We start from the raw sequence: 20000 nt of genomic DNA, 5'->3' as shown, positions 1-20000 counted from the left end.
GCCATTTGTAATGTCTCGCTGTGGCGCCACGGCCGTAGGTGCTGGCGTGGCGTAGAAGAGTGCCTGTGACCGTATGTGCTACTGCGGTACGGCAGAGTTGCAATGCAAACCTGAAGTCTGGACTAAGACGTAGAATCCGGAGAATATGCCACAGCTTTGCACGTATTTAGCTGAAGTTTTTTTCTATGGGCCATTTCATACAGGCCATTCGTTGAGGTCACCGGTCGCAACCACAGACGTGTCGTGCACAGCGGCGACTTGAGCCGCAGTCCGTTCGCGCCAGGTGGGCGCGGCTACAGCACCGCCCGCCGCCCGGTGCCCGCGCTGTGGTCCGTGCTGGTCGCGCGGCGGCTGACGTGGCGCGTGCGGTTGCCGCAGGACATGAACTGGAGGGAGCGGCCGGCCGGCCAGCCGACGTCGCCGCCGGCCGCGCATGCGCGCTCCGGCGGCGACAGGTTCGCCGGCAAGATGCGCATGGACCAGCCCGAGGCGTACTCGCGGCCGCCGCGCGAGCGGGCCGAGGTCGGCTGGAACACGCACGACCGGCGCGGCGACGACTCCGCGGCTGACTGGCCGGGCAGTGGTGGCGGCAGAGCGGCTGGTGGCGGAGGCGACGGAGGTAGAGGTGGCGGTGGCGATGGAGGTAGAAGTGGCGACGGCGGCTGGCCGGGCAGCGGCAGTGGCGGCGGCGGCGGTGGCGGTGGCGGTGGCGGTGGCGGTGGCGGTGGCGGTGGCGGTGGCGGTGGCGGTGGCGGCGGCGGCGGCGGTGGCGGCAGCTGGCCGGGCAGCGGCGGTGGCGGCGGCTGGCCTGGCGGCGCCGGTGGCGGCGGCGGCGGCGGTGGCGGTGGCGGTGGCGGGCGGGGCGGTGGCGGTGGCGGCGGCGGCAGCGGCAGCCGTGGCGGGGGCGGTGGCCACAGAGGCGGTGGCGCCGACTGGCCGGGCAGCAGCAGCAGCAGCAGCGCCAGCACCAGCACCAGCACCAGTAGTAGCGGCTGGCAGCCGGAAAGGCGGTGCCGACTGGCGGGGCGCCGGCGGCGCTGCCGGCGGCGGCGGAGCAGGAGCTAGCGGCGGCCGTCCGCGGGGACTGGAGCGTGCCGGCGGCTGGGACACGCCGGCGGCAGGGCGGCCGTCGCGGCCGGGGCCGACTGCGGCTCCGGCCCAGGCGCGGCCGGCCGTCACCATCCCGGAGCACGGGGCGCGGCTGGAGCCGGCGCCGCTGCCGGCCGGCGGTCCGCTCCGCGTCACGCCCACCTGGGTTTGTGGCCTGCACGAGTTCTTCGTGCAGCCGCTGGAGGGCGGCGCCGAGTTCAGCCGGCTCATGAACGAGATGCAGAGCTTCTACGGCGGGCTGCGCCGCCAGGACGGGGTCGAGACCAGCCCGACAGTCGGCAGACCCGTGGCCGCCCGGTGAGCGTGATGCCGCGCCGCGCCGGGGTGAGAGCCTCACCGGGCTACACACGGGTGATGCAGGATCGGGAAACTGGCCGGCGGTTGGCGTTAGCTCTAGGACATGCACTTACCCGATGTGTGATGGGAATATGGTGTGAATGGGATCATCATGGAGGCTTCTGGCTGCTTCCAGGACCCGTTTGTACACGGCTCACGCGACGCGGGTGTCATTTGGGCAGTCATGTGGTTGCACCGTGTTCGCTATTCAGTGTTACCCCCCTGCCGGGTTCACTGCATCCCACGTTGACAAAATGACCACGCGCTCGCGTGGTCAGATCCTGCTGCGACCTGTGGCCGTGTCCAGACGCGACACCGATCTCTGACGTGACGCCGTCACGTGACGCGGCGGCGCGCCTCCTGCCGCCAGCTTTACGGACGGCGCATGGTACCGGGGCGTGGTGAAGGCGAGCGCGCGCGCCGACATCACCGTGCACTTCGTCGACTACGGCAACACGGCCTCGCTGGACGGCCAGCTGGTGAAGCGACTCAAGGAGGAACACTGCCGGCTGCCGTGCCGCGCCTTCAGGTGATGACGCGCGGCCGCCGGCGGCGCCGGTCTTCGGTCGGACCGCGCGGCCCGGCGACGACCGCGCGGCCCCGGTCCCGTCGACGGACACGCGTCCACAACTGCCTCGCCGGGTCTCTCGGACTCGCTCTTCACGTCAGCAACGATCGCGTCGCCGGCGGGCCGTCTGTCCGACGCCGCGGCAAGCGTGGCGGGGGTCTGGCCACCGTCGTTGCCGCGATCTTACGTGACCCGACCGTGCCTGACCGCGCCGCTCCGCTACAGGTGCCAGTTTGGAGGCGTGCGACCGGTCGGCGGCCAGTGGAAGGTGCTCCCAGAGAAGGAGCTGTCCAAGTACTTCGAGGCCGAAATGCAGGTGAGCTCCTCCGATTGTGCGGTGGGTTACCCAGGATGGCGCGGGGGGGACGCCAGGCTGGAGGTGCTCCAGACCCTCGTGTGTCGTGTGTCAGGTGACGTGCCTCAGCTCCGAGGGCTCGCTCTCGTCCGTGGGTGGTCCCGCTGACCCCGGTCTCGTGTGTCGTGTGTCAGGTGACGTGCCTCAGCTCCGAGGGCTCGCTCTCGTCCGTGGGTGGTCCCGCTGACCCCGGTCTCGTGTGTCGTGTGTCAGGTGACGTGCCTCAGCTCCGAGGGCTCGCTCTCGTCCGTGGAGGTGACGCTGGCTTCCGGCGGCCCGCGCGTCTCCGATCAGCTGGTGGCCAACGGGCTGGCCGAGCGACCGGCCGCCGCCCGCGCCGTCCAACAGTCCAGTGAGCTGCTGCGCCGAGCCGAGCGACACCAGACTGTATCTGACACTGTGACCGGCTTGGTAGCGGCCTGTCGGCAGCCATTTCCTTCGAGCTATCAACTGGGCATGGTGCTTTGAACTAAGGCGTCCATACTTGTATTCATTTATTTAGCAATGAAGTTACTCTTGCCTATCGACGTGTTAAGGTGTTCGGTGTGATTTTGGTGCAGCCTTTGTGTTAGTTGTGTCACAGTATACTTTTGCATTGATCCAGCTCGCGGTGTTGTTTTGTTCTGTTTTTGTGTGCTTTTCCAGGCATCAAAGCAGTCGATTCCAGCTGCCTTTCACAGTATTCCATCTTGTATGTGCATTGTACTTGGTTGCGCCCACACCGCCCGGCCCGCCGCGTGTCGCGCCGTCTGTCATGTGATGTATGTCACGTCATGACACTGGCCGCCTCACACTCGCCGGCGCGGCAGACATCGGGCCGTTCCCGGCGCTGGAGCGGCCTTTCGCCGCCGGCGAGCGCGTGGCCGTGTTCGTGGCCTACGTGGTCGCCACAGACCGGCTGTTCGTGCAGCTGAGCGAGAACACGGCCGAGATCGAGCAGATGGCCGCCGACATCGAGGCCTCCACTACCGGCTGCCAGGTGCGTAGTCCCCGGCTCGATCAGATCCACGACAGACTTCCGAACTTCCGGCGCGGTACCGGCTAGTGCAAGGTCGAGCTTCGCAGCTCGGGTTCCAGGGTTAAGGCCCTCGCTACTCTCGGTATAACGCGGACGTTCCTGCAGGACGCAGATTCGGCTGGGTATGTGTGTTGTTCTGCGCACGTTATCTTCTTTGGCCGCGACATCCGCCCCCCCCCCCCCCCCCTCCCCCGACTCGGCCGACCTTGTGCCCCGGTTTGGTGCGTGGTAGAGCCTGACGTTTGTCAGACGCGTCATCCCGGCTTGGGCCCGAAATGTCGCGATGTTTGGTGAAGCCGGTAGGCCTCATCTAGCACCATGTGATCGGTGGCCTGTGTCCGTTGTCTTGCCGGCACCCCTGCCCCCCCCCCCCTCCGTGAGCGGCCACCAGCCGCGTGACATACCGCCGGCCGCCGGCAGATCCCGTGCCCGGACGTGGCGGCCGGCGAGATCTGTCTGGCGCCGTTCGAGGACGTCTACTACCGCGGCGTCATCACCGGTGTGGAAGGCCAGCTGGCCACCGTCTACTTCGTCGACTACGGCAACACGGAGCGCATGCCCAGCGACCAGGTGGGCGCCGCGGCCGAGCAGGGACGGCTGCTGACGCGGCGGCCGAGCAGGGACGGCTGCTGACGCGGCGGCCGGGCAGGGACGGGCTGCTGACGCGGTGGCCGGGCTGGAGGGGCCTGCTGATGAGGCGGAACCCCCAGCGCCTGCTCGCGCTGGCGTGCAGCCTAGGCGCCGCAGGTTGAAAAGTCTAGCAAAGTGATCTCCGTGAGCCGTGCGTCCCGTACATGGTTAAACCTGGCTGACCCGTCTGTCACCTCCGTACGGATCGTGTGTGGTGGTCTGTAGCCGGTGCTCGCTCTGTGTGCCGGGCAGCTGCTGGAGTGTCCGGTGCCGCTGGTGGACCTGCCGGCGCAGGCCGTCCTCTGCAGCGTGACCGGCCTTCCGGCCCGCTGTGCCCAAGAGCTGACGGCCCGCGTCGACCAGATGGTACGCCGACATTGCGCGCGCGGCGCTCGATCCGGCCGACGAACCGGTTTTGATCCCCCTGAACCACTTTTGCAGAAGTGTATTGTTGTGCTTTCAGTGCGTCTTTGAAAACTTACCAGTTTTGCTCATGTCTCTGATATGAAAGAGAAGCTGTATCGAATTAAAATACGAATCGGATCTACTCAGAATATGGTTGGAGCGCACTGTTTTGTTTTTGTTTTTTATGGCAATTGTAGTCTTAGAGCTTATGCTGGAGCACCTCTTTTACAGCGCCATTAAACGCCCAAGCATTAAGTGCCTTTTTTATAATGGAGTGGTTTGTTCTCACTGTTACTATTTTCAACGCTGAATGCGTGGTAGAGTGTTGCGTAGCCCTTCATAGAAAACAATAAGCTGGTGATCTCACCCATGCTTCGTCTCCACAAGCCGATTTCATCTTGCCATGGCGTCAAGTTTGTTTGTTTTGTTTTTTTGCTAATAACACCGGAGGTTCCACGACCTTCCTGACCGAGTAAGGTGGCCCTCAGTGACTGGAAGTCAGCTGTGTGCGCTTGTCCTGATCCCGCCCCCTGCCCATTCCTCGGCAGGAGCTGACGGCGCTGGTGGACCGGGTGCTGCCCTCCTCGCTCAGCGTCACCCTGCTAGATGGCGACGTCAACATTAACTTAGAGCTGGGCGCGCGGCCCGACGCGCCGGCCGCGGCGCGCACACCCAGCCCGACCAAGCAGGCCAGCCCCGCGTCGCCGGCCAAGCAGAGCCCGGCGACTACCGCGCCTTCGGCGGCGGCGGCGGCGCCGTTTGAGCGCGTGACCGTCTCCTACGCCGTCTCGCCGCACGAGTTTTACGTGCAGGACGCGGCGGACCCGGCCGCCCAGCAGCTGGACGATGTGATGGCGCAGCTGGATGCGGAGTACAGTCAGCTGGCGGCCGACGAGCGCGTGCTGGCTGAGGTCAGTCTCGAGCAGCGAGACGCCCCGGCGCCGGGGCCGTGGCAGAGATCTTGGGGCTCCTCGGGAGTCACCAGGACCCGCGCGCCGGCTGACAGGGTTCAGTAGAGATCGGTCAGGAGAATGTAGGCCGCAGTTTCGTTGTTGGCTCAAGGGTGCACTTGGGGCCGGTCCCCATGATAACGGATCGGGGCCATGATGGATCCTTGACATTGCTCCCAGTTCCTGTGCAAATAATCGCGGTGTAGCATTTAACCAAATCGATTGACCAGGACAGCTGATGAGCTTGATCATGTCTTCGCGACATTGCTTCCAGTCGTCTTGCGAATTATTCGCAGTCTAGCCTTCAGCTCAGTGAATCATCCTAAATCAGTCTGAATCGACCGGAACACTGATCGTCTCACCAACTGATCAACTTAACACTGATCAGGACGCCGAAATCACGTCTGATTGTCTGCCTGGAGTTGTGGACATCTGTGTCTGACCTATGCCGATGACCTGAGCTGCGACTTTCCCATGTGTCGACAGGTACAGCCGGGTGACCTGGTGGCCGCCCCGTTCTCCGAGGACGGCGCCTTCTACCGGGCGCGCGTGCTAACGGTGGACGCGGCTGGCGACACCTGCCACCTGCAGTTCATCGACTACGGCAACTGCGAGACGGCGGCGCGCGCTTCATGCCGCCGCCTGACGCCGCCGCTGCTGGCGCCGGCGCGGCTGGCGCAGCTGTGCCGGCTGCCAGAGCGGCCGGCGGCCGACGGCGGCTGGAGCGCGGCCGACACCGCCGCCTTCGAGCAGCTGGCCGGCACGCTGGAGAAGCAGCTGACGCTGGAGCGACTGTCTGAGCCGGCCGCCGAGCGCTGGACTGTCCGCCTGATGGACGGCGAGACGGACGTGGGCGCGGCGCTGGTGGCGGCCGGCCGCGCCCTGCCGCCGGCCGCGCAGGAGCCGCCGGCGCCGGAGCCGGAGCCGACGGCCGGCCCGGCCGGTCTGGCCCGGCTGCAGGCGGCGCGGCTGCTGGACGGCGCCGTGGTGTTCGCGCTCAGCCCGACCGACTTCTGGGCGCAGCTGAGCGACGACACGGCCGCGCTGGACGCGCTCATGGCGCGCCTGGAGGCGGCGCAGCTGGCGCCGGCCGCCGCACCCGCCGCCGGACACCTGGTGGTGGCGCGCTACACTGAGGACGGCGCGCTGTACCGGGCGCGCGTGCTCAGCGCAGCGGCCGACGCCCTCTCTGTGCTATTCGTGGACTACGGCAACACGGAGTCGGTGCCTGCGACCGAGGTGTGGGCGTGCCCAGCGGCGCTGGCCGCCGTGCCGCCGCTGGCATTCCGCTGCGCGCTGCCGCTGGCGCCGCAGGTCTGGCCCGACGCTGCCGTCGACGCGTTCTCGGCGCTGGTGGGCATCGGCGGCGCCGACGAGAAAACGCTCAAGCTGGAGCTGGTGCGGCCGGGCGACCCGGCGCTCGTCAACCTGTACGACGGTCAGCAGGACGTGGCGTTCGCCATGGTCGGCGCCGGCTTCGGCACGGTGCCGGTGGAGGAGCCGGCGTCGCCGGCTGCGGCCTCGACGGTGTCGGCGGCTCCGCCGGCAGCCGCCGAGCCGGCGCCCGAGGCGCCGCCCGCGGCGGGAGAGCAGGCCCAGCCGAGTGATGAGCAGTCCTCGGTGTCGGCCGGGCTGGCTCCGGTGTGGGACATCGCGGCCGAGCAGGCGGTGTTCGTCTCTCACGTGACCTCGCCACTGGAGTTTTACGTGCAGCCGGCCGACACGGCGCCGCTGGACGAGCTGATGGAGCGGCTGGCGGCCGAGTTTGGATCGGCCGCGCCGCCGCCGGCCGCCGCGCCCGGCCAGCTGGTGGCGGCACCGTTCTCGGAGGACGGTGCGCCCTATCGCGCCCGCCTGCTCGCCGTCCGTGGCGACCGCGCCGACGTGCTGTTCGTCGACTACGGCAACGGCGAGGCGGTGGCGACGGCCGAGCTGCGGGAACTGGACTCCGCGCTGGCGGCGCTGCCGGCGCAGGCGCGCCCCTGCCAGCTGGACGTGGAGGCGTGCGCCGACGGCGCGGCCCAGCGGCTACGCGAGCTGACCGAGCAGCAGGAGGAGCCGGCCACGCTGTACCTGCTGGCGGCTGGAGCCGTCAGCAGGGTGCGGCTGACGCTAGCTGTCGGCGACGCGGCCGAGGTCCTGCTGGCGGCCGGGCTGTGCCAGCCGCGCCAGGCGCCGCGGCTGCCGGCGCCGGCGCCGCCGTTGGGCCAGGCGCTGGAGCTGCTCGTCTCCTGCGTGGAGTCGCCCGGCTGCTTCTTCGTGCAGCGGCGCAGCGCGCTGTCGGCGCTCGACGAGCTGATGGACCTGCTGAGCGAGCTGTACGAGGGCCGCGAGCCGGCCGCGCCGCCGCTCGCCGCTCCCTGCGTTGGTGACCTGTGCGTCGCCTGCGCCGCTGACGAGGACGGCTGGCACCGCGCGCGCGTCGAGGCCGTGGCCGCCGACGGCGCCGTGCGCGTTCGCTACGTCGACTATGGCCAGACAGTGGCGGCGGCGGCGGTGCGGGCAGCGGCGCCGGCGACGCTACGTCAGCCGGCGGTGGCGCTGCGCTGCCGGCTGCCGGCGCGGCCGGCCGACGCCGACTGGGATCAGGAGGGTTCCGCCGCCTTCGCCGAGATCATTTCGGCGGCGGGTCACACGCTGGAGGGCCGGCTCGCGGAGGACGGCGACGGACAGCTGGTGGCGCACCTCCGCCTGGACGGCCAGGCCGTGACGCGTCTGCTGCAGGAGCGGGGCGTGCCGCTGGAGGTGGAGGAGGAGGAGCCTGTGGTCGCGGCCGGGGAGGAGGCCGCCGTCAAGCGGGAGGAGCGCAGGCTCGAGCAGCACGCCGAACGGGAGGGCGGGGACGAGAACGGCGGCGAACCGAAGACGGTCTATCAGGAGGCGGATCAGCAGACGGGAGCGTCGGACGATGACGACCACCATGAACCCGAGGAGTCTGAGGAGCCTGTGGATCAGGAGCTGCAAAAGACCCGAGACAGCTCAGACCAGGAGTCAGAGACGTCGAATGATGACTCGAAGCAGGAGGGACGGGGGTCGTCAAATGGCGATGAGGAGTCTGGAGAATCAAAAGCATCCGCTTACCAGCAGCCGCAAGAGTCGGCGGAGCCTGATGGCAGTGATGAAACACGGTCGGGAGCGACTTCGGGCCGGACGAGCTCCGCCGGAGAGGAGTCCGGCCAGCCCGAGGGCGCTCCCCTGGACGACAAACTGGAGAGGCGTGGTGACGAAGACGACCTGGAGAAGTCTGATGACTCCGATCAAGATGCGCAGCAGTGGGAGGACGCCGCCGACCAGAAGCCGCACGCGTCGACAGGGGACAGGCGACAGTGAGGACGCCCTGGAGTCGGGAGGCAGCTCCGGATCGGACTCGGCCGAGCAGTCGCCGGACCGCAAGTCGTCGCCGTCCGGCGCCCCCGCTCCGCTCGAGGGCAGCGACAGCGGCGCGTCCAGCCGGCAGCAGGGCGGGGACGGCACGTCGGCCGGCAGTGGCGTGCCGGCGCCCGTCAACGGTCAGAGCAGCGCCGCGCCGCCGGCCGAGGCGGCGGCCGGCCGGAAGACGGCGGTGGCCGCGGACGGCGCCGGGACGCCCTGTCCCAACGGCTGCTGATCAGGTCGACTAGGCGACGGCGGTGCAGCGGGAGGCCTGGATGGATAGGGCGGGGGGGGGGGGGGGGGGAGCGAGCCGGAACATCTGGCCCGGACGCTGACGTCAGGAACTAGTGGCGACGGCTGGACCCGGAGAGCGCGCCTAGGGACGCACGCTGCTTGACTGGCTGGCCACTGTGTGCGGGAGACGCGCGGACTCGTGAGCCTCGCTCTCTGCGCCCCTGGCCGGTCGGGCTTCTTGCCGCCCGCCTTCGACGGCGTACGTTCGTCGGCTGTAAATAGCGGCCTGGGGATGCTTCGCGGCTGTCACTGGGCCTTTGGCTGGCGTTCGCCTGTCTAACATTTGTATTTTCTGTAGTGAAATGCCCGCTAATGTGGGCGTGCCATGCTTCATGCATTGCCATGCTTTGTGGTTGCGTGCGCTCGGCGGATTCCAAGAATACGCACTTGAGACACCGAAGGTCCCCAAGAGAACGTGCTGTTTCCTGAACCTGTCTTGACTTAAGAATGCGCCTAAGGTTGCACAGCGGTGGGCTCACCGGCAATTGTCACTGTCAGTTTGACAGCCATGTGATTATCGCGAATAAAAGATGGTAGCAGGCTCAAGTGCCAACTCAGACGATGCGTGTTTCGTGTTTTGTATTTATAAGCTGTAAATCCATCTCCAACGCCGCAGATATCGTACAGGTTACAAGGCGGGTTTCACTGGCGAACGATGTCCAGGGGCTGGCCTCATCTGACCCTCGCGAGTCTGTCAGCAACGAGACGCTAAACCCTGCCCGGCCGGACGACACAGGATCGCCCGGCGACACAACGTGACGCCCTGCCGGCTGTGTCGGGAGGCGGGGACATGCGGCGCCGCTCCCATCCTTTGGCGATGGCATGGCATGTGGCGTCCGCCTCATCTTGCCAGGGACTTAACAGGGGGCGGCCGTGTCAATTAGGCGTTTTTACATCAGCAATGTAGCTCCGGATTCGGCGATTTGTGGCCCGAGGGCTGTTCCCCGTGTCTGAGGAACATAAGCGAAGCACGGGGGACGGCGCGTTCCAGCCGACCCCCGCGGAGAGAAGCCCCGACCCGACGGTTCGCTGCGGCCGCCCCTCCGCGCCCTCTCGCCACGGCTGGATCCGCCGCCCGGGCTCCTCGCTCGCCAGTCAGGGGGAGCGTGACTGAGCCACCGGACGCTCCATGGGCGGGGGGCTGACCCCGGCGCGGTCGGCGGGTCCGTAGACGCGGTCGGGACACTTCGGAGGACAAACACGTACATCACGCGCTACCCAGCCGGCGTCGCTCCTCTGACCGGCGCCGTGGCGGACGGGGACGAGCCCGGCGCCGTGGCCGGCTGGTCGGGCTGCACTAGCGCGAGGACATCTTGTGCAGGGAGACGGTCATCTGGCCCCGGCCACGCTCGCGCAGCACGCGCACGCCCAGCACGGCCAGCCGCACGGCCAGCGTGACGCACGCCACGCCCAGCGCCGTGGCCACCATTGCCGGCGTGCTGCCTGGGGCTCGCCAGTAGTTGTTCTGAAACACGCCAGTCAGCGCCCAGAGCAGCGCTGCGGCGCAGGGCGGTCAGTCGACTCCAGACGCGCGGCCAGCGGCGCGCGACAGGCGGGAGTGGCGGGTCAGTGGAGGGGGGGGGGGGGGAGGGGAGCAGTGGAGCATTGTGCTCATAGGTGGACAGGCTGACAGTGGTCCCATGGCGCTGCTTGAAAAAAAAGGACGCGATCATTCCTCCCCAAGAATGTCAGAGTATCGGCGGACACGTTCGGCGTATGCTGCCATGGGATGGTGGTGACTCAGTGTAAAGGACGCCGTACGCACCAAGCATATCGGCTATTTGCGCATTTCACGATCGCTTCCGATACGGGGGCGAGCGCGGACTGTCGTCACATCCGGCTTCTCCGAAACAGCGTCAGCGTGATAGCCGTTTGAGTATTTTTGTCGCGTATGGAGGACGCGTCTCCTCCCAGGTCGCTCCCCATGGAGGCAAAATGCAGCCCAAGGCCCAACTTTAACTGTTCCTTCAAAGACCAGTAAAGGCAATCTTCACTGGGCCCACCCCGCAGCACGCTCACAATCCACGCCCACGGCAGCGGACATACAATGGGCTGCTGGCCTCTGTGGGCCGTGTCCACGCGCCTGCTCGTCACAGTGCTCACCGAAGCCGGGGCTGATGGTCCAGCGGGTGTACTTGTCCAGCACGGTCAGCTCCAGCAGCAGCCAGGCCAGCGCGCCGGCGGCCAGCAGTCCGGCCAGCAGCGAGGTCACCAGCTCGTCAGATGCCTGCGGGCAGCGGCGCCTGAGTCATGTACGCAGCGTACACGAGCGCCCCGGCCGTCACTGCGCAGCCGTCGGCGGACGGTGTGGCGGCGAAGCGGCAGCACTGGCTGGTGTGTAGCACGGAAAACCGACCAACACTGTCAGTCTAGGCTGGATCGAGTTAGGCTGGAGCTCATCTAGTCTGCAGAGACTTTTTCTCGCAGATCTTTTCTGCATAGATCTCTTTCATAGATCTTTTCTGAACTGCGGTGTTGATGAGAGCGGTAAGAAGTGGGACACACGCACCGAAACCCTAATGCTCTGTGCATCCTGCCGCAATCGCCGACATCAAGGATGACTCCCAGCAAACCACATCGCATTGAAATCCGACGAAAGACCGCAGTAGTTCTCCGCTGCTGCGACGAGAGAAAGAATGTAAGACTCCCAGCAACAAGAACGGCGAGAGGGCGCATACACCCACGCGCTGGCTCTGTCCTCAGCTGATGTCAAGAGCGCGCCAGCGCCCAGCAACTCTCGCCAGGAAAGCGAACGGAAGCCGCACGCTTACTGCTTCTGTTTAAGCATGATGCCACGATCCCTGAAGTCCCGCACGCGATGGGCCGGAGGGAGAGCACTGCTCCACCCTCGGTCAGGCGCGGGACTTCGCCGTCTGTCGCCACCTCTATCCCTTTCATTTCGTGTCATGAGGCTAGTGTGAGAACTCATCTACCGCACCCCGTCGTCTTGTCTCCCGGACGTCAGCTTCGGCCGCGTTGCGCCGGGACGAGAGCAAGCGTCGCCCACCGCCGCCGCGGCGCGTTTGATCCCGCCGCCAGTGACGTCACTAGCGTGTGCACGGCCGACCCCGGCGGCCGACCTTGGGTCGACCCTGACGCCCTCCGCGGCCCGGTCCGTCGCTGGACAAACACACCTGCGGTATCGCACCTCGCCAGCGCGCGCCCATATGGCGATGGAAGAGCGTGAGGGCCCTCTGAGCCTCCGAGAGTAGCAGCGCTCGCAATAGACGCAGACGAGTGGTCCTGATAATGGCGACGGCTGACCCCAATTTCATTGAGTACGACCTATGTCAAGCGTGCGATGACCGTAACTGTCGTGTGTGCTGTGTAGATGCATGCATGTACGTGGGTACAGAGGGAGGCACAATTGCAGGTACAAAGTACGTTTACACGTGCCATCTCTCTGAAGAATCCTCTGCCCAGCCCACATCCCGTTTCAAGCGACGGACAACCGTCGAAAAGTGACGCAGGCGACCTTCACAGCTACAAAACAAAGCACACTGTGAGGCGCGTGCATTACATAGTCACCAGCCAGCCGGATTAGCGTAGGTCACGTTCCTCGCCGCCACGCGGATGCGGCAGGCGCCCCTCGCGGTGGGAGACGGCTGTTCCAGCAGGCGGGACTGCCAGCCGAGGGGCAGCGGCTTCCGACGAGCTCGCGTCGTCCCACCGCACGCGTACCTCGCCCACGTAGACGAGTGCCACGTCGATGGAGATCAGAGCGGCCACTGTGGTCCAGGTGGTGTACACGGCCAGGCCGTTGTGCACGCAGAGGCGCAGCAGCCACACCTCGCGCGGCGTCGGCGGCTCGGGCGACACCCGGCACAGGTACAGGCTGCAGCAGCGCAAAAAGAGGCGCCCGTCAGGCGGCCGCTGACCGGGCTCGTTGCCACGGGGAGGGGGAGGGGGAGTTGCGCAGCGCCACAGCACTGGCGGTTACGCATGAATTCAGGTGTGTGTTTTAGGGAATGCAGGTCGAAACAGTTGCACGACACCAGCGGGGGACACAATGAAAACGTGCCACTAATACCGACAAAGAGGCCGAATAGGATCCAAATTACAATGCATCGTATGATGAAACATCCCAATCACACTGCCGAACATGTCTTTAGCATAGACTAAATGTCCATGCTAATATATCTCCAGCATAGACTAAAGACTTAGTCGCAGTCGGCCGCACACGAACTTTGACTCGAGATACTCGGCTTCACGCCCGCACATCGGCTGAACACCGAGCTTGCTCCGTCTGGCACCTGTATCCGTAATTTCTGTTCTGTCACGCAGACCCAACTGTATGGGATGTGGGGCACAGTCAAACGTCCACCCGACCCTCCGCTCCCCCCCCCCCCTCGCGGAATCGACGGTCGCGAGCAGGCACCCCTTATCTTCACCACTACCGACTGCGGGGCCATTTTGTCCATACCTTCTGTGGAGGATGAGCATCACCAGCCAGTTGGTGATCATCACGATGCAGAGGACCACGGCGGACGCCGTCAGCAGCTCCCGGTCCCAGATGAAGAGCCAGCCGACGTTGAGCGCCTGGTTGACGATGAAGAAGAACCAGAAGGGCGAGGTGAGCGTGGCCGGGTTGAGGTAGACCGGGCCGGCCGCCGTCCGCCTACACAGCTGGCTCAGCGCTGCCAACAACAGAGGCAGGCGCGTGTGAGGAGGGCGGCGGGGCTTAAGGCTAACGCGTGCCGCAGCACGGGGTACCGTGTGGCTCTACAGGACCCCATGCAACTGTCAATACAGCAGCCCCGTGCGGTGGTGCTCAGTGGAACTCCCGAGCAGAGCTGCCACTTTCGAAAAACGCTTAGGAAGGAAGGGAAGGGGCTCAGCCGCCGGGGCTGGCGTAACCTGTTCCTCAAAACCTGATTTCTTCGGAATTGGGTCGATTTAATTTGCATCCCGGACAATTTTTTGTCGATTCAAACGTCGTTTTGATGCAGGGGACGCAATCCGCTGCAATTTGCACTTGCATGTGCCCAATGCATTGCATCACATTCGCGCTTACATAGAAATCGCAATCCGACGCGAAGCTGCAATTACGTGCGAAGCTTATAATGAGCTGTAACCCACTCCAGAGCCCGTAAGTAAAACGGCTGGCTATGATCAACGAAAACGGCCCTCGTCTACCGACGAGACGCAACAGCGGCTTTATTCAAAACAGCTTGGCCTGCCACCTGCAAACGAATGTCTATATGGACAGCATTTGTGCACAGCGATATGAAGTACCTCTACCTAAAACTGAAAACGAAGTGGTGCAGCCTTCTCAAAAAGCATGTTGACGACTGAGGGGACACATAGAGTAAAGGCTGGTTACCAGTGTGATCGTCTCATAAGAACGCGACCCTGCCGACCTTGCCGACCCCGCCGACCTTGCCCTGCGGTAAGTGTCCCTTTGAGCAAAAGAACTGTTTTTGTGTTTTCCGTGACGCGTCAGTGTCGGCACTACAGTACTGTCAGTGACACATCAGTGTTGCCACTGCAGCGTCATTCGTGACGTCACTGCAGCGTCATCCGTGACGTCACTGCAGCAGTTGTGCCAGGCCGCCGTTCGACCGGCAGTACATGCCCATGTCGTATTTCCACAGACAGACGGGGATCGCGCCCGCGGCGCTTTTGGCAGGGGCGGGCCGTATTGCCTCGCAAACACGATAGCCACGGACCCGCCGGCTGGTGCGACGCTATCGGGCCTGCTATCAGATAGGGCGGCCAATTTTGAGGCCTTTTGACGCGCTCGTGGTCCTTGCGATGGTTTAATTATATAAGGATCATGCACGGTTATGTAAAGCTGACGCTCGGTTACGTAAGGCTCATGCACGTACATGTAAGGCTCATGCTCGGCTATTTAAGGCTCATGCTCGGTTATATGATGTTAATGCACGGTTATGTAAAGCTGACGCTCGGTTACGTAAGGCTCATGCACGTAAATGTAAGGCTCATGCTCGGCTATGTGGGCTCATGCTCGGCTATTTAAGGCTCATGCTCGGTTTTATGATGTTAATGCACGGTTATGTAAGGGTCATGTTCCCTATGTGAGGCTCATCCTCTGTTGTTTAAGGCTCATGCTGGGTTCTATAAGGCTCACGCATGGTTATGTAAGGCTCATGCACGATTATGTAAGGCTCGTGCACGGTTATGTAAGGCTCATGCACGGTTATGTAAGGCTCAAGCAAGTTAAGGTACGGCCAGATCCTTTATGAACGCGTGAGTGAAACGTGTGGTAAATACTGTGCAATCCACACGCACATAAAATGAGAATATGAGCTGTGGGAAAGCCAGGTAACGAGTAGCGTTCAGGGTTACACGCACCGAGGCGACATCACGGATCTCGAATAGGAAAGCGACAGGACAAAACCGCGAGCATATGGATGCTGAGAATCGCTGATCACCGATGGTAAGAATGTTACACACATGATCGCAAAATGGAGCGTTAAAATGCATCTGTTGTTTCGGACGGCACCACTGGCAGATCGTGGGGAAAATTATCAGCGCGCCGAACTGGCATATGAAATATGTCAATTTCAGCACGAACAGCTTCAACTAATCGGGTTCACATTATCGATTTACATTCGCGTTCTAAAAGGAAGTCATCAGGACAAATATACTCTCGTCGCGTCGCAAACACGCCGCTGCTGAGAATAAGGAGCTGCTATCGCACGCCCCATTTTCGCCATTTCTACGGTGACCGGGAACTAATAGCACATAAATGTAGTCATTTTTAAAATATGTAATCCAAATACTTTGCAAGGATTGATTTCGGGCCTCACGTAATCTAGGCTCAATCAGAGCTCACGTTAAGCAAAGCTTATTATTTGAGACCCCTACCGTCCGATCGCGCAATTCCAGGGCAACGGAACAACTTCGTAGCGAAAGTTTACCGCGCCGCATTGCTCGGCCCCTCCCTTCCGCTCTCTGACGTCACCGCTTCCACCGCCTGCAGGCCACACTGTCCAGGTCAAATAGTGAACGCCAAAAACGGCTCCACCCCAACCCGCCAAGGGCGGGTGGGTCGAAAGGCAGGCTTTCTACCCAACTGCACCATCGGGGCAGATGACTGAAATGGTGGATGCATTTGACTGAATCACTACCACCCAATGAACGATAGAATGTGCATGGCAACAATTCATGATTTGATAGCATGCATGTTTTCTGTAACTGGCATGGATTCAATTAAAATAAATGGCTGATTGGTTTTATCACCACGATGAAATTAAAGTGAAATGGAAAATGAAAATAATAAGACCAATGAGAAACTGCGAAGGTTAACTGAAACTGCCTGATTGCGAGCATTAGCAGTTTCATATTTAGCACGACTTGGTTACTAAGGCTTACATCGAAAAGGAACTTGGGCTGCGGGCACTACACATTTCATAATTTTCCAAATGAACACGCTCACCGTGTTCACGTTTCAAAGAGTCGCTGCATCAAAGTCAACATAATGGCCTGCTATCATTATTATATGTGTTTGGTGCTCAAGAGCGCGTCGACATTACGGCTATTTTGTGCCCACGAAGCTATCAGTCCCAGGAAGGTTAATTAATGTGAGCATACGACTGACATCAATCGTTACATAACACGAGGAACAAGTGGCTACCTAAACTTGGATTGATACAACGCTCCCAAATGGCCCATTCGAGTTGATAGTGACCGTTTAGCCATATTTGAAGGAGATAAATGCCTCATCTGAACGTAGATAACACGAAGCGGCAATGACGAAAGCAGAGTAGAGATAAGGACAATGTAGCAGACTTTCAGTCATAGGCCGTCTTCACGAAGAGGGCAATCAATCAACTGATACAGGGATCCACTCTGCTCAGCTTTCGTCATTTTCTCATCTTTTCTACGTTCCGGTCAGTCATTAATCGCCATTGCATCGACCTTGGCGATAACTCCCAAATGAAAGACACCAATTTTTTCTTGCATGTTGCGATATGTTTTATACATCCTGGAGAACTCACACCAACTGAATAATACACCAAGGTGATTTAGCCGGATTCTCAAGGTTGACATCAAAGTGGCAAAAATATCGCTTAGTGCATGCATGCAACGCGATTTCAGATTTGTAGGAATTTGTTACCAATTTAGGTACGAACTCAGTCGCCTTCATTTAACGATCGCTGAGCAGCGGAGTAAATTACACAGTTTTATTTTACAGGATATGCATACCCCTTGAAAGAAACTGCACATCGCGCTAACGGGCAGCACAGTCTTTGTAAATCAAGAGGATGACCATGCAATTGCATGATTATACAAATACGATACAATCAAGTCAATACTTGTAATACATGACAGCTTCCAACCTCATCTAATAGTGACATTGTTTCTCCAGGCATAAACTCATGGAGCGTACATCAACCTGATCTGCAGATAATGCACCATGTTGACGGCTGGTTCCACACACCAGCGCATCGTGAAGGTGTTCCCATTCACGTGGGTAATACACCTGACGCATTCACACATGTTCTGCAGTCATATGCGGGCTCTGACAAAGGCTCGACTATTCCGCTTTTATCTCCGCCCTCTCTACTCTCCAATTCCCTCACTTCCCCACTTCACTACCTTACCTCTCTTGCCACCTTGATCTCCCCTCTCGCTCTTTCATCTCTCCCCTTCCTCGTCTCTCCCCTTCCCTACCTCTCCCCTTCCCCATTCAGCCCCTCTTCATCGCTCCCTCTCCCCCGAGTCTTTGCCTGCTCCACTGACCGTAGATGAGAGCGACGGCCATCCAGCTGTAGATGACGCCCCATATGATGAAAGTCCAGCCAGGTGGCGTAAGGAACACTTGGTACTTGTCCGACACGTTACCCGTTGATTGGTTGAAAATGCCTGGCATCGTGCGGGATGGAGTCACACAGGGCGAGTGGAGGGACATGCAACTAAAACAGTGACGCGAGGGATAGTCAAGCGTGTTTGACTTTGATGGGACGGTTCCCACTGTCGTGCATTGGTAGTGGCCTGGATTGCACCTCCGCCACTTCAACGGCTGGTGGCCGTTCGTCCTCTCGTCTTGTCGTAAGGGTTCTACAGCAAAATCACTGCCAACGTCCTCGACGAAAACACGCCTACAGTCTTCAGTAGAGCCTTGCCTAGAGACGTGGAGCCGGCCGCGAAGTTGAAGAACAGCACCACAGCGAAGACGACCACGCTGAGGACTGTGAACGCCAGCTGGAGCGTGCCTCGGTGAGAGGACCCCATGACGACACGGCGTCTGCTGCTGCTCGCCGATCTGCTCGCCGCGTCTGTCCTGCAGCTCGGAGGTCAGACATGACGTGACGGCGTTTGCCGCTGCTCACCCGTCTGCTCACGTTTGTTGAAAGAGACGCCAATACAGCGTAAACAGCGAATGATTAAATGTTGATCCGTGTACTAATAATTTGTTCATGCAAAAGCAGAGCGAAAAAATGGAGCGCAGTGATTTAGGTAATTTGCATGACCAAAAATGAAGGGCACAACTATGCATAAGAATACAATACACAAAACAGGAAATATTAGAACAGTGATGACCTCGAACGACCCAGCCCTATCAGAACGGGGTGGAAATAGGCTCAGGAGCCACCATCCCGCGAACACCAATCACCACCATGGTAAGCGTGCTGAATTAAGCTGGCCTAACGTGCGCACTTATGTTAGCCGAAGCGAAAGCCTGACGGATTGTGCAAAGAGCGGGACATAAATCTATTGGTTCGAAGAGGCCAAACCAGCCAAGAGGGATAAAATGCTTCCATGATTGCAACTATTCCAGGCCACCGACCCATAGTTTACGTCGCACTAAACCACGTGAGGTGTGGGTTGTCTCTGTTGCACCCTTGCCCAGCTGGTGGGCTGGTGGAACGGATAGCAGCGAGACCACGCCCACCGGCGAGTTCCGCGTTGCTGCCAGATAAATACCAGCGTAGCACAGCAGCCCGAATCTGACTTTGGCAAGTACAGACTGGAGGGGGTTCTGTCAGTCACGTAGCCTTATTGGGCGGTATTTAAGCAGTCTGCCCAGAATAATTTCTTTGCCTGCCATGAATAGATTCCTCCTGCAGTACATTTTCGAAACGCTATTAAAGCCAACTTCCCGTCTTCTGAGCTGCCGTGCTCGAATAACAGTCGAAAATAAAACGATTCTCCCCTTCTGTGATGCCACCAGCCAGAGGTTTCGTGGTGGGAGAATCCCATTTTTTGGAAGTAAGTAACTTTTCATGGTTCATTTTGGCATGGCCGACAACATAAGAAAAAGGACACCCCGCACTACTATCGGGAGGGCGGAGGCAAAATTATCCGTTGAACTGAACAGAAAGACTTGGGTGATTCGTTCACGGTACACGCAAAAAGTAAGCTCATCGGGTAGTCTGGTCTGATTTGGTCTGGTCTGGTCTGGTCTGGTCACATTGGTCTGAGCCCAAAACCGCCACGCAAACAATTTGGAATGCATTTTTCGTAGGAAATAGGAAGACAAACTTATTTATGGTTAGGACATAGTGTCTGGTGCGTTTCAGGACTGATATTGATATAGATATTGAAATATGGAGACCCTTATCACTAAATAACGTGTTTGGTGCGTCCTGCGCTTTTGATGAATATCTACCATGGACATTGTCAAGCTGGAGTAGTGAGGCGTCCGACATAGAAAACCCAGCGGCTTGCTAGTTCTGCACAAAAGAATGGCCGGGCGACAACGCACGCATTTAAACACTGCTATCTCCCAAGACGACCATCCATCTTTCATTTCGCATTTTACAGTCACGCGATTTTCGGACAGACCCATCCGCCGGAAACGCCATCTGCTGCATGAGGAGCAGGCTCACCTCGCCGTCCGTGTCTGTCCCCAGACAGCGTCGCTGGCGCACCACCTGAGGCTGCTCTGCCGCCTGTCTCACGTCGTCCGGGCGTCACCAGCCTGTACAGCCCACCGTGGCGGGGCGCGCGCTCCAACTGCCGCTCAGGCTGGGCCGAGCTGCCGCGGAACCG

General features: G+C 61.1%; 2 protein-coding genes across 3 annotated transcripts in view; one reads left to right on the top strand and one right to left on the bottom strand.

Moving 5' to 3' along the window:
- The first annotated feature begins 1197 nt into the window (after positions 1-1197).
- LOC119110103 (tudor domain-containing protein 1) lies at positions 1198-8702 on the top strand. Its single transcript, XM_037233841.1, has 13 exons — positions 1198-1407; positions 1817-1975; positions 2240-2330; positions 2583-2721; positions 3179-3348; positions 3808-3957; positions 4270-4383; positions 4971-5333; positions 5859-5993; positions 6687-6863; positions 6942-7513; positions 7646-7736; positions 8118-8702. Exons 1-13 carry the CDS (start codon positions 1319-1321, stop codon positions 8700-8702), a joined length of 2835 nt encoding a protein of 944 aa, XP_037089736.1. The 5' UTR covers positions 1198-1318.
- An 894-nt stretch (positions 8703-9596) lies between these two features.
- The window catches only part of LOC119110704 (uncharacterized), a 12952-nt gene continuing 2548 nt past the window's right edge, over positions 9597-20000 (bottom strand). The window contains exons 1-7 of one of the 2 annotated variants that reach the window (XM_037234607.1): positions 19838-19952; positions 18131-18288; positions 17748-17870; positions 13462-13675; positions 12720-12873; positions 11142-11265; positions 9597-10535 (exon numbers count right to left, since the gene is read on the bottom strand). In XM_037234607.1, coding sequence (XP_037090502.1) covers positions 10336-10535; positions 11142-11265; positions 12720-12873; positions 13462-13675; positions 17748-17870; positions 18131-18239 — 924 coding nt within the window. In that variant the 5' untranslated portion in view covers positions 18240-18288; positions 19838-19952 and the 3' untranslated portion in view covers positions 9597-10335. Of the gene's footprint in view, positions 10536-11141; positions 11266-12719; positions 12874-13461; positions 13676-17747; positions 17871-18130; positions 18289-19837; positions 19953-20000 lie in introns of those variants that run through there. The other variant, XM_037234606.1, reaches the window with a different exon arrangement.

This window comes from Pollicipes pollicipes, unplaced genomic scaffold, assembly GCF_011947565.3.
Source record: "Pollicipes pollicipes isolate AB1234 unplaced genomic scaffold, Ppol_2.1 Scaffold_7231;HRSCAF=8579_pilon_pilon_pilon, whole genome shotgun sequence".
NCBI lineage: Eukaryota > Metazoa > Arthropoda > Thecostraca > Pollicipedomorpha > Pollicipedidae > Pollicipes > Pollicipes pollicipes.
The sequence above is the reverse complement of the archived record's forward strand: the minus strand, read 5'-3'. Positions and strand labels throughout refer to the sequence as shown.

Excerpts from the sequence above, each read along its gene's own strand:
- LOC119110103 (XM_037233841.1), top strand. The coding sequence starts at position 1,319 with ATGAACGAGATGCAGAGCTTCTACGGCGGGCTGCGCCGCCAGGACGGG. Across the intron at positions 4,384-4,970 it reads CGGCCCGCGTCGACCAGATG|GAGCTGACGGCGCTGGTGGA; the intron begins GTACGCCGACAT and ends ATTCCTCGGCAG. Across the intron at positions 7,514-7,645 it reads GGCGACGCGGCCGAGGTCCT|CGCGCTGTCGGCGCTCGACG; the intron begins GCTGGCGGCCGG and ends GCAGCGGCGCAG.